The sequence below is a fragment of the Nematostella vectensis genome, chromosome 7, assembly GCF_932526225.1.
Source record: "Nematostella vectensis chromosome 7, jaNemVect1.1, whole genome shotgun sequence".
Classification (NCBI taxonomy): domain Eukaryota; kingdom Metazoa; phylum Cnidaria; class Anthozoa; order Actiniaria; family Edwardsiidae; genus Nematostella; species Nematostella vectensis.
Window position 1 is genome coordinate 6,997,974 of NC_064040.1, and position 12,460 is coordinate 7,010,433.

Genomic DNA, 12,460 nt, shown 5'->3' on the forward strand with positions numbered 1-12,460 from the left:
AGCTATTCTTCACTAGCTTTAATTGACCCCCTCCTGACGAAGACGCGCTTAGCCTGCTCAATGATCACCTCTGCAAGCTCTACAGCAAACACACTCAACTCCCATGCGTCATTCTCGGCGGCGACTTCAACTGCCCCGGAATCGATTAGTCAAACGGCGAAGCAGCGCTTATCCCCTCTGCGCGCTCTTGGGACAACAAACTTATCGAAACAGCAGACATGTTTAGCCTTTCCCAACACGTAAAAGCCCCGACACGCAAAAACAACTATCTCGATCTGGTGTTTTCGTCTAACCCAGGACTTATCCAGGCGTGTCATGTTACCAACGGCTTGAGCGACCACGAGGGGGCTGTTCTATTCGAGGTTGATACTTCACCAAAGTATACCCCAAAGGCGCCCCACAAAATCTACCAGTACCATAAAGCTGACTACGATGGCCTGAGGTCCTACTTGTCTACCTTCGGAACCGATTACATGGCATCATTCCTGCTAAGATTTGTCGATGAGAATTGGGCTGCACTTTTTGAAGGCTTGAAAGATGCTCTGGACAAGTTCGTCCCACACAAGATGTCGAAGGGGAAACGCCACCTTCCCTGGGTGAGCCCAGCCATCAAGCGGCTTATGCGTAAACGAGATAGAGCTTACAAAAAAGCCAAACGCCTTTCGAAGGAAAAAAATCTCCGCTCGTACAGACGTATACGGAACTATACAACCAAATGCATCAGAGACACGCATAATATATACTTGAGCGAGGTCCTGGTTGGGCTTGCGCCGGACCCTAGTACACCTAATCCTGGCGGAGCAAAAAGGGCGTGGTCGTACCTTAAGCTGCTGCGCTCCGAGTCCTTGGGTATCCCGACCCTCTTTCAAGGTGACCAGATCAGCGCGTCAGATTCATCCAAAGCGGAGGCATTGCGCGTCCAATACGAGAGCGTCTTCACGCAAGAAGATCTTACCAACATTCCTGTTCTTGGTGACTCCCCCTACCAAGAGGTCGCTGACCTGACATTTACAACTAATGGCATCCATAAGCAGCTAAAGAACCTCCAGCCCAACAAGGCCTCAAGTCCCGACTCTGTGCCAGCACGTATCCTGATAGAAGCCGCTGGCGAACTTGCCCCGTTGCTAGCTCCACTATTTCAACAGTCTTATGACTCGGGCTCCCTACCTGCCGCCTGGAAGGACGCCAACGTTACAGCCATCTTCAAGAAAGGCCACAGAGCGGACCCCAAGAATTGTCGCCCAGTATCTTTAACATCTTTGATCTCTAAAGTCATGGAACACGTAGTCTGCAAGCATGTTACAAACCATCTTTGCGCGAATCACATAATAACGCATCTCCAACACGGATTTCAGCAAGGTCTTTCATGTGAGACTCAACTTACTTCAGTGATCCACGACTGAACCTCCGTTTTAAACGCCCATGGTCAAGTTGATGTTGTGTTTTTGGATTTTGCCAAGGCGTTTGACACTGTTCCCCATCAGCGTCTTCTCCTTAAATCTCAATATTACGGGATCAGGGGGAAACTACTCACTTGGCTTCATTGCTTTCTTACGGATAGTAGGCAACGCGTCGTTGTGAACGGGTCTTGTTCAGAATGATCTCCAGTGACATCCGGAGTCCCCCAAGGCACTGTCTTAGGCCCGGTCTTATTCTTGCTCTTCATCAACGACATGCCAACTTGTCTGAAGTCGCATGTAAGGCTGTTTGCCGACGACAGTGTATTATACCGCCCAATCAACTCACCTGACGACCATGATATTCTCCAAGAAGACCTACACCTCCTGGAACTCTGGGCGGAGAAATGGCAAATGGCTTTTGCGCCAAAAAAGTGCTGCATCATGTCAATTACTCTGAAGCGTCATTCATCAGTAGGGGTGTACTCCGTATGCGGTTCCGTCCTCGAGAGCGTCACGTGCCAAAAATACCTAGGCGACTACATCACATCAAGCCTTCGTTGTGACATGCAAGCCGAGGAAGTTAAAAAGAAGGCGAATCGAGTCTTAGGAGTGCTACAGAGGAACCTTTCATCGTGTTCAGTCCGAATCAAGGAGCGAGCCTATACGTCACTCGTCCGCCCCATCCTCGAGTACGGTTCGGTGGCATGGTCTCCACATACCAAGAGGGATATTAGCACGTTGGAATCTGTCCAGCGTAGAGCCGCACGCTTTACCACAGGGGATTACCAAAGAACAAGTAGCGTTACCCAAATGATTAATGTGTTAGGCTGGCAGTCACTCCAACATCGAAGAATAGTTAGTGACCTCGCACTTTTTTATAAGATAAACTCCGGCCTCCGCTGACCGACAATTGCCGGATTAGCTCGCTTAGGAGCTTTTAAAAATGTCATACCACTAGTCGTGCAAGTGAAGGAAGAGCCTAGACCGAAGCGAGCTTGCATCGAAGAATGGAAGAGCGCGGAAAACTTAAAAAGACCGCGAACGGCGACAACTCTCTGTTTTGGACTTTCTTCCTCGCTTAGCCTTCTTCGAAGGAAGCCAAGGATTCTTACTTAATCTTGGCATAGTTTACAACTATGCAAAATTTAGAGTAAACGCTTAAAAAGTTGATGTAAATACGGATAAATTTCGGATAAAACGTCGATAATGATACTGACGCGCTTGTATGCAAATTAGAGGTAAAAGCAGTAAAACTAAGTTCCCCGGATGTTGATCGCGGGACTTTGAGCTAAGTAAACAGGATTATGGAATTATTGACGCCTTCGAGAATAACGCAACACTCGTTCGAATTCGGTTTTTCTTGAATATCTAGCGGAGTATTTAAGATTTTGGTGAGTTTTCTTTTTGCTAACATCTAGAGTGTGCCTATTGTCATCGAATGGCATAATAAAAACATTTCACCCGAAATGAAGCCATTTGGGTCTACGGTATCGTTAAGCATATCAAATTTTAGTGTTTTTCAAGTTTTTTTTTTTGTGGGGGGGTGGGTGGGGGGTGCATTAAAGAATTCTTATTGGTTCTCGTGGCACGATAGTAATTTGCGCGCACTGTGGAAACAATAAGCTCGCACTGCGGGCTCACAAAACGAGCTGGAAATCGAGCCTATGGAAACAAAGACATAAAAAAGCTTTTCAAAACTCCTTCAAATCACTCTATTTTCTCTCATACAGCTAGGTACTCATCTGCCCTTACATGGAATTTACATAAATCATTTTGTATTCCTACAGATTTTTATTTTGAAAGTCGAGACGCGCACGGTTCAAAGTCATCTGGTCATGATTGATGATGCATTGAGACCATGTATAAGCCGTTCTAGACGCTTGCGTGACAAAGATAGATCCAGCATAAATTATCTTTCAACTTAAGTCACGCAATGTTGTCAATAGCAATACTATCACGCTGTGTAGCCGCTTTATTCATATTTTCTTCTGCGACTCAAATCCGCTCTAAACGCCAGAAACTCTACAACCTTTGGAATACAAGCCTGACTTAACCCTTTCAAAATGTCCGAGGGAAATCAAAGCGAAACAACCGGGACAAGCGATTGCAAGCACGAACTCTCCAATGAGTATGGTGATGATTGGGAATTTAGCTTCAAAAACCCAAACGTGCTTCCTTGGGAAGTGCGAGGTCCCCATCCTTTGCTTGTAAAGCACAAGGATGATATCACCCAAGGAAGATCAGGCCTGAAAGTCCTCGTTCCGTTATGTGGACGGTCGGATGACATGCCATGGTTTGTAGACGAAGGGCATTCGGTCGTTGGGGTCGAATACGATGCTGAGGGCTGCGAGGGCTTTTTCCAAGTACAAGGCCTAGAGTTTACATGTTCTGAGCTTGGAGAAGGAGGGAATAAAGTGTACAAAGCGAAGGGGAAAGACATTACTCTTTATCAGTGTAATTTCTTCCATCTATTAGATTTAGCCCCTGAATTGAAGTCTTCCTTTGATGTGATTTGGGACCGAGCCGCAATTCGCACCACTGTGGCAGTTGAAGATCCCAAAGAAGGGATCCAGGCCTATGTCAACTACATGCTAGAATTACTGGCTAGAGGGGGCGTATTTGCGGTGGAAAATACTCGTTTTGACACCAAGAGATACACGGAAATGGCCGCTTTAGCTGGGCTTGTAAGCGACCAGATGATTGCCAAGATTTGTGGAGATAAATGGGATATTAAAAAGCTAGCTCAAGTTGAACTGAAAGTCGGGGAAGCTTTTGAGCCTGTCTATAAAGAGATGGAACACGATGTCGTTCTGCATATATTAACTCCCAGACAATAAGCAAACAGCACACACCTGGGGCAAACTTTGTAAAATTCGCATGGGAGATAATAAAAGTGCCACGAACCATGAGATATTTTAATTAACGCCGTTTAATTAAGCACATGCGTGTTTGTAAGCCTGGAACATATTGAGTAAAATTTGTAGCTGCTAGCCTCTGCATAAATATCTATATCGTGTTATGTAGTTATTAAAGCATAACAAATAAATTAGAACATTAAATTAGTATGCGCAATGTCTTTTTAATTTGTTTACAGATTGTGATGACGAAAATAATTGTTTTTGTCTGTGGCAGACTGTACACGGCCGCTGCCATCGCTCCCCCTACCCACATAGCCTGCGTAGCGGCTAAAGGGAGAGGGACGGGGGGATAGGGGGCGAGAGAGGAAAAAGCGAGCCCCCCTCGGCCTCTCCCCTCCCCTTCACTTGATCCGCTACACACACAGGCTATACACACAGACAAACACCGCTCATCGAGTACTTGCGTGACAGACGCGTCACACAACAGAGAATCTATCTAATCAAGGTAACAAGACCCAGGGAACGAGGTTTCTATCCTGTGAAATTGCTGAGCCACAGAGTACATGACATCGACATCGCCACAGGAATCCCGAATCTCCGGCTAGCAGGCTACATAACATGAGAGTACTTCTCAAACTGTTATACAACTCGCCAGGGCTAAAGAATCAAACGAGTCACAGAACATCAGAGCGGAATTGATTCTCACGCCAGAATGAGGGTCTTATAAACAAAACACTGCAAGACCGAACACTTCATCATGTCTATCATGTCTAGCGAGCCCGTGTGTTTGGATGATTATGAGGCGCTTGCCCGGAAAAATCTGAGTTTGAAGGATGACTCTTCTTTCACAAGCGGCTCTGAGGAGTCTAAAACGGTAAAGGAGAAACAGAGATGCATTTAGAAGGTACTGTATTGTGACATATAGTCAATGCATGCTAAAGAAGTAATCCTTCTCAGCTGCTGCTGCGGCCTCCACGTGACAGCACGTGACGCGACAGCTAGACGGGGTGCAAGCCACGGTAAGTGGGGTATCATAGTGTCCAATCACGAAGGACGACAGCTAGACGGGGTGCAAGCCACGGTAAGGGGGGCATCATAGTGTCCAATCACGGGGGACGACAGCTAGACGGGGGCAAGCCACAGTAAGGGGAAGTATCATAGTGCCCAATCACGGGGGACGACAGCTAGACAGGGTGCAAGCCACGGTAAGGGGGGTATTATAGTGTCCAATCACGGGGGACGACAGCTAGACAGGGTGCAAGCCACGGTAAGGGGGGTATCATAGTGTCCAATAACGGGGGACGAAAGCTAGACGGGGTGCAAGCCACGTTAAGGGGAAGTATCATAGTGTCCAATCATGGGGGACGACAGCTAGACAGGGTGCAAGCCACGATAAGGGGGGTATTATAGTGTCCAATCACGGGGGACGACAGCTAGACAGGGTGCAAGCCACTGTAAGGGGGGTATCATAGTGTCCAATCACGGGGGACGACAGCTAGACGTGGTGCAAGCCACGGTAAGGGGGTATCATATTGTCCAATCACGGGGGACGACAGCTAGACGGGGGCAACCCACGGTAAGGGGGGTATCATAGTGTCCAATCACGGGGGACGACAGCTAGGCGGGGGGCAAGCCACGGTAAGGGGGGTATTATAGTGTTTAATCACGGGGGGCGACAGCTAGACGGGGGCAAGTCACGGTAAGGGGGGTATCATAGTGTCCAATCACGGGGGACGACAGCTAGACGGGGTGCAAGCCACGGTAAGGGGGGTATCATAGTGTCCAATCACGGGGGGCGACAGCTAGACGGGAAGCAAGCCACGGTAAGGGGGGGCATCATAGTGTCCAATCACGGGGGACGACAGCTAGACGGGGGCAAGCCATAGTAAGGGGGCATCATAGTGTCCAATCACGGGGGACGACAGCTAGACGGGGTGCAAGCCACGGTAAGGGGAAGTATCATAGTGCCCAATCACGGGGGACGACAGCTAGACAGGGTGCAAGCCACGGTAAGGGGGGTATTATAGTGTCCAATCACGGGGGACGACAGCTAGACAGGGTGCAAGCCACTGTAAGGGGGGTATCATAGTGTCCAATCACGGGGGACGACAGCTAGACGTGGTGCAAGCCACGGTAAGGGGGTATCATATTGTCCAATCACGGGGGACGACAGCTAGACGGGGGCAACCCACGGTAAGGGGGGTATCATAGTGTCCAATCACGGGGGACGACAGCTAGACGGGGTGCAAGCCACGGTAAGGGGAAGTATCATAGTGTCCAATCGCGGGGGACGACAGCTAGACTGGGTGCAAGCCACGGTAAGGGTAAGTATCATAGTGTCCAATCGCAGGGGACGACAGCTAGACAGGGTGCAAGCCACGGTAAGGGGGGTATTATAGTGTCCAATCACGGGGGACGACAGCTAGACGGGGTGCAAGCCACGGTAAGGGGGGTATCATAGTGTCAAATCACGGAGGACGACAGCTAGACAGGGTGCAAGCCACGGTAAGAGGGGCATCATTGTGTCCAATCACGGGGGGCGACAGCTAGACGGGGTGCAAGCCACGGTAAGTGATGGGGGGTATCATAGTGTCCAATCACGGGGGGCGACAGCTAGATGGGTGCAAGCCACGGTAAGGGGGGGTATGTTAGTGTCCAATCACGGGGGGCGACGGCTAGACAGGGGGCAAGCCACGGTAAGGGGAGTATCATAGTGTCAAATCACGGGGGACGACAGCTAGACGTGGTGCAAGCCACGGTAAGGGGGGTATCATAGTGTCAAATATCGGGGGACGACAGCTAGACAGGGTGCAAGCCACGGTAAGGGGGGCATCATTGTGTCCAATCACGGGGGGCGACAGCTAGACGGGGTGCAAGTCACGGTAAGGGGGGGTTTCATAGTGTCCAATCACGGGGGGCGACAGCTAGACGGGTGCAAGCCACGGTAAGGATGGTATCATAGTGTCCAATCACGGGGGGCGACAGCTAGACGGGGTCAAGCCACGGTAAAGGGGGTATCGTAGCGGAGCCAGCGCGGAGCCCCTTAGGTATAGAGAAATTGTACTTAACTATGCGACTCAGTTTTTTTGGTCATCGCGCGGGTACCCTGTGGTGTCGCCCGTCTACCCGCCTGCCCGTGGAGCCAGCACAATTTGCGATAACTTCGTAAAACGTCACCTCAGTGAAATCATTATACAAGAATATATTTTAGCACTATCCGAGAATTCTTCATACTTAATAAAACCTCGAAAGGTACAGCAAAACTTATTATAATTTAGTTTTTAGTGTTTTTGTATTTACACTCACGGGAACCCTGCGTCTAATTTTTCCCGCGTTTTTGTTCTTCTAACTCGCGGCCGACACCGGGAGTATTGTTGATAAAGTTTTTGCATCATTTTCGTTGTGGCTAAAACCAAGAAAGAAAATCGACACATCTTAACACTTATAATATAAATACGTTAAAACGATGGACGGAAGAACAAACGATGTGTTTGGAAAAAGAAGGTAAGACTTCAATTTAAAAACTTCGACGGAGCTATGAAAAACTCGTGTTGACATATTTCTAGCACTCAATAAGATTAATAGTTGAAGCCATGTGAGAGCCTTTCCTAACTAGTAATTTAGCTAGTTTGTTCATCCATTATCCCATAAAAAGGATAGGAAGATCATGTGGTAATTGTGCGATTGATTGTCAGTAAACAAACGTCGCATTCTTTCTAAGAAGTGAACTATAATACTCAAGCTTTACAAGGAATAACTTTTTCCCTGTAAGCTTAAATAAAGAACGATTTCTCATCTGGAAATTCCACATCATATTTAAGTTCTGTCAGCTCTTTTGTGAAAAAAATCGAGCGAGGACCGGTTTTAGTTATTTTGTGAGTTCGAAGAACGTTTGAAATTTAAAATGAATTTTGGTTTAATTCTAGAAAAAAAAGGTTCATAAGGAGTTACAAGTTTTTAAAAGATCTGCTTTACCTACACATTTCCCTTTATGTATATGATTCTTTTTCTACAGCTTTTCCTATAAAAAAAGGCCATTCAACCTCTGGCTCATCAACCCCTAAAAACAGACTTCATAATTAAATTACTAATTTTCTATTCTTAACCCATTGACTCCTGGCTATTTTTGAGCTGAATTTACAAAAAACAGACTGAAAACAGATACCTCCCCCCCCTATTCTGAGTTTTATACAGCCCGTCAAAGTCAAACACAGCTGCACCTAGTCAGCGGTATCCAAGCTTTCCGACAGTGCTTTGCGATCCCCACTTTTAATCCCTCGTCGTTGTGCTGAAGCCAGCACAAGTTGATGGTTGCTTGTATTTTTCATCAAAAATACAGCTATGAGCATATTAGGAGAGTGTCTCAGGACATGAAGTCTTTTGGGGCATAATTGAGTGCTTTGCTTATGGATATTTGCAAGCAAAGGATTCATGATGATTTTTTCTTGTTTGGCTTTGCCTGGATGAGAAAATAATTTTCTAATGAATCACCACAGCTCTCCTAAATGCTGTCTTTTCTGAAACCAAATTGATTCCAAAATTGTTTACACTGCTATTCTGGGTCTGTATGACCTGGAATTGATTTGTTTGGCTTGGGGGTGAAAAGACTTATACAAAAACCATCTGACTTTGGGGAGAGGAGTGTTGACTGGCCCTCCCCTCATGAATTTTTCCCTGGATCTCCCAGAATGCTTTTCTATCTGTAAAGGCATCTTCGTGGTTTTACAAGCCTTCAAGGAGTGGACATTGTGTTTTGAGGCCATGGAAATGAACCTGGAGGATCAGAATAAAGGTATCTATTTGTGTCTTGAGCTGTGTTTGCTGATCTCTCTCCCTTGTGTTGTATTTTGAGCGTTTTATTGAGAGGGGTGATTCTGCATTTCTTTCCTTTTTCGATTTGAAATTTGTCAAAGAACCTGTGCTATTATTTGGCTTAAGAGTAGTTGCCAACACCTTGGTTGGATGCATATCTTTAAGACCATTTATCCCTTAGACTGATGCCTGAGTATCTTCATCTTGTTGTGTTTAGTTTGCATTTATGAATTTTTTGGGTTGTGGGTACTTCCCAAAGCCGGTACAGGCTGGTTGAGGGGTCAATGTGTTAATGTTACTTGGAATTATTTCTAGATATAAATGGGTTTTCTAATAAAAAAAATTCTTAGTTTCAATTTGCACTAATTAACTCCACGGGGGTTTGTGAGAAATCTACTTTTGAAATAGCTATTATTCGAATCTGAGATAATATTTGCAAAAATCAACAGCACTGTACTCTCATTATTAGTCAACATAATAAATGGGTGTATAGAATGTACCATTTGACCTTTCATAAAATTATTTTACAGATAATTTAGCACTATACATGGAATTTATGTGAAATGAAAATATAGCATTCCATCCCATAGCTTGATTTGGGGAACAAGTGACATCACAGCATTTGATCGTTCGATTCCAACTGAATAATGGCGACCAAAAATTGCTGTATTTCAGGTTTAAACAAAACATACTTCAACTTGATATTTTACTTGGAGCGTTTGGAACCTGATAGTTGAACGCTTGATCTTTACATTTCCGCGCTAGAGGACGTATTTTAAAAACCTCGTCATACTGCCCCTTTAAAACAAACAGCATCTTTTTGTAATGCCACACCAGGCACTATTTTATGTTTTAGCACAAAAATAACAGATGTACATACCCTTGACACCCTGAGGCTTCAATATGGGTTCATGGACCACCTCCAGGAGGGTCAGTGTTTTTTTACAAACCATACTTAAGACATAGTGTCAATTCAAATAGAGTAGTAGCCACAAAAACACAGTAAAGTAGGTTTATAAAACTGTTTAGCCAATATTTATTTACCAAATAACTTTTATTATACCTTTTTCTGAAAGAAAATTATAAAAATTAAGAAAATCTAGTAGTGCAATGTGAAAGGAAGAAAGGGAATTTGAACAGTGTAGGCAAAAATGGAGCACATTCACTGGCAAAAGCAACATGCTTATGTATAGAAATGTGTTGTGTGCTGATATGGTTTTAAATGTTGAAGAGAATAAAAAAAAACACCCATTTTGCTGTAAAAAAAACTATAATTCATTTTAAATTCTTCAATATTCTTTAATCGATGATACCATCAAATACACCCAAACAATTTTTTCCGGGTTAAACAACAAGAAATATACCTATACATATCCCACTCTACACCTGTGCATCACAAACTCTTCTATGAACGGCTTCACTCACACATTACATATATACATACATGTATGTATTAAGGCTAATAAGCCTCTGGCTTCGGATCTTCCCTTTCAATAAAAGATTGATTGATTGATTATTATAATATGGCTTAAATAGATTGTACGCTGGCTCCGCTTTTAGGCAGTGCCTAAATCTATATATTAGTGTCTAATCACGGGGGGCGACAGCTAGATGGGGTCAAGCCACGGTAAGGGGGGATATTATAGTGTCCAATCACGGGGGACGACAGCTAGACGGGGGGCAAGCCACGATAAGGGGGGTATCATAGTGTCCAATGACGGTGGACGACAGCTAGACGGGGTGCAAGCCACGGTAAGGGGGGTATTATAGTATCCAATCACGGGGGGCGACAGCTAGACGGGGTGCAAGCCACGGTAAGGGGGAGTATCATAGTGGCCAATCACGGGGGACGACAGCTAGACAGGGTGCAAGCCACGGTAAGTGGGTATCATAGTGTTCAATCACGGAGGACGACAGCTAGATGGGGGCAAGCCACGGTAAGGGGGGTATCATAGTGTCCAATCACGGGTGGGCGACAGCTAGACGGGATGCAAGCCACGGTAAGTGAACATCATAGTATCCAATCACGCGGAGCGATAGATAGACCGGGTGCAAGAGACCCTCAACGTTTATCTCAACGTTCCAGATAGGCGCTCTCCCAGACATTGTGAAATCTGTTCAAGGAAATATTGAGGTTTATATGGATGGAGGAGTAAGACTAGGCACTGATGCCCGCTCCGTGTTTCTTGGCCGAACGGTGATCTGGGAACTAGCGTACAAGGTTTGTGCAGGGAAACTTTTTTTATGTTTTAGTTTCCTTCTACCGACAAAAATGCAGTAAAAGGTGTTTGAAAAAAGGCATCAATTTAAAGATACTGGAAAAAAAACAATGGCCCTTAATATTGTTGCTGCGTACCGAATGAACAAAAAGTGTTTTTTTTATATAAAGCATATGATTCAGTTGACCAGTGTTGTCTAAAGATCATTTGATACTTCCCTCCCATACATAAAAATACACTGTAACACTGTAACGACAAGCCATTTTTGGTGTGTGTGTGAAGGGGGGGAGGGGGTGGGGGAGCACCCGCAAAGAGGCAAATGTGCACGTCCTATCCATTAAGCAGGCCTTTCAAACGATAAACCTTTTTCCCTCACAGGGCTAGGAAGGTGTGCGTCGCGCTCCTGAACTTCTCCGTGAAGATAGTCGCGCCATGCGTCAAATAATATGCCGAGCCTGATGCGCGTCCATACGCTGCGGTTTTGTTTTTTTCGGCTTCGGATTTACCGCCAGTGCAAGGAGGTTACGACGATCATGTATACCGAGTAATTTTTTTTTGTAGTTCGCGAATCGTGTGACTTTAGGTGAAAGGTGTGTAAAGTATTACTAGGTATTGGCGATTTAATATCAGCGCAACAACTGGTGTGAATGTGATATGTTATTGCCAAATTCGTTGTGGCGCGACCTCACAGAATCCAAATTTCGGGTCTTTGTTTGGGAATAGCGCGTAGGCAATCAACACAAACAATCAAAACCAGACAACCCCCCCCCCCCCCCCAAAGCTTGTGTCTGAATACGCGCTATTCCCAAACGAGACAAAGACTTTGGATTCGCCGAGGTCGCGCAACAACGAATTTGGCTGTAAAGAATGCCAATCACGCCGCCATTTTATGCTCCCGCTCAATCAATTTCCATTGGCTAATTCAAGCGAGAAACTGAGAAAATCTCAATCAAACATCATCAATAAAGTACGAGACTTCAATCGTGGACGGTTATTTCGTTTCGTTTCCTTGCAAAAAACCATTGTTTTTTTTCAATTATCATAATAACAAAGGAGAAGTTGATTGACATCTTTAATACAAAAAGTTGAGATATCCAACAGCGTTGTCATATGCTGCTACTAGCCCCATCTTGCTATGATGGCGGAACTGACATTCTAAATCTTTAATCTC

General features: G+C 45.4%; 3 protein-coding genes across 3 annotated transcripts in view; all 3 read left to right on the plus strand.

The window, feature by feature from the left end:
* The first annotated feature begins 218 nt into the window (after window positions 1-218).
* Window positions 219-1,403, plus strand: LOC125568296. The gene has a single exon (XM_048730214.1). It carries the CDS (start codon window positions 219-221, stop codon window positions 1,401-1,403), a length of 1,185 nt encoding a protein of 394 aa, XP_048586171.1.
* A 1,835-nt stretch (window positions 1,404-3,238) lies between these two features.
* On the plus strand, window positions 3,239-4,463 carry LOC5520857 (thiopurine S-methyltransferase). The gene has a single exon (XM_048730566.1). It carries the CDS (start codon window positions 3,464-3,466, stop codon window positions 4,235-4,237), a length of 774 nt encoding a protein of 257 aa, XP_048586523.1. The 5' UTR covers window positions 3,239-3,463; the 3' UTR covers window positions 4,238-4,463.
* Window positions 4,464-7,167: 2,704 nt separating this feature from the next.
* LOC116604958 (QRFP-like peptide receptor) overlaps window positions 7,168-12,460 on the plus strand; it is a 28,367-nt gene continuing 23,074 nt past the window's right edge. The window contains exon 1 of the mRNA XM_048729713.1: window positions 7,168-7,762. The gene's annotated coding sequence lies outside the window, so the exon portion shown is untranslated. The remainder of the gene's footprint in view (window positions 7,763-12,460) is intronic.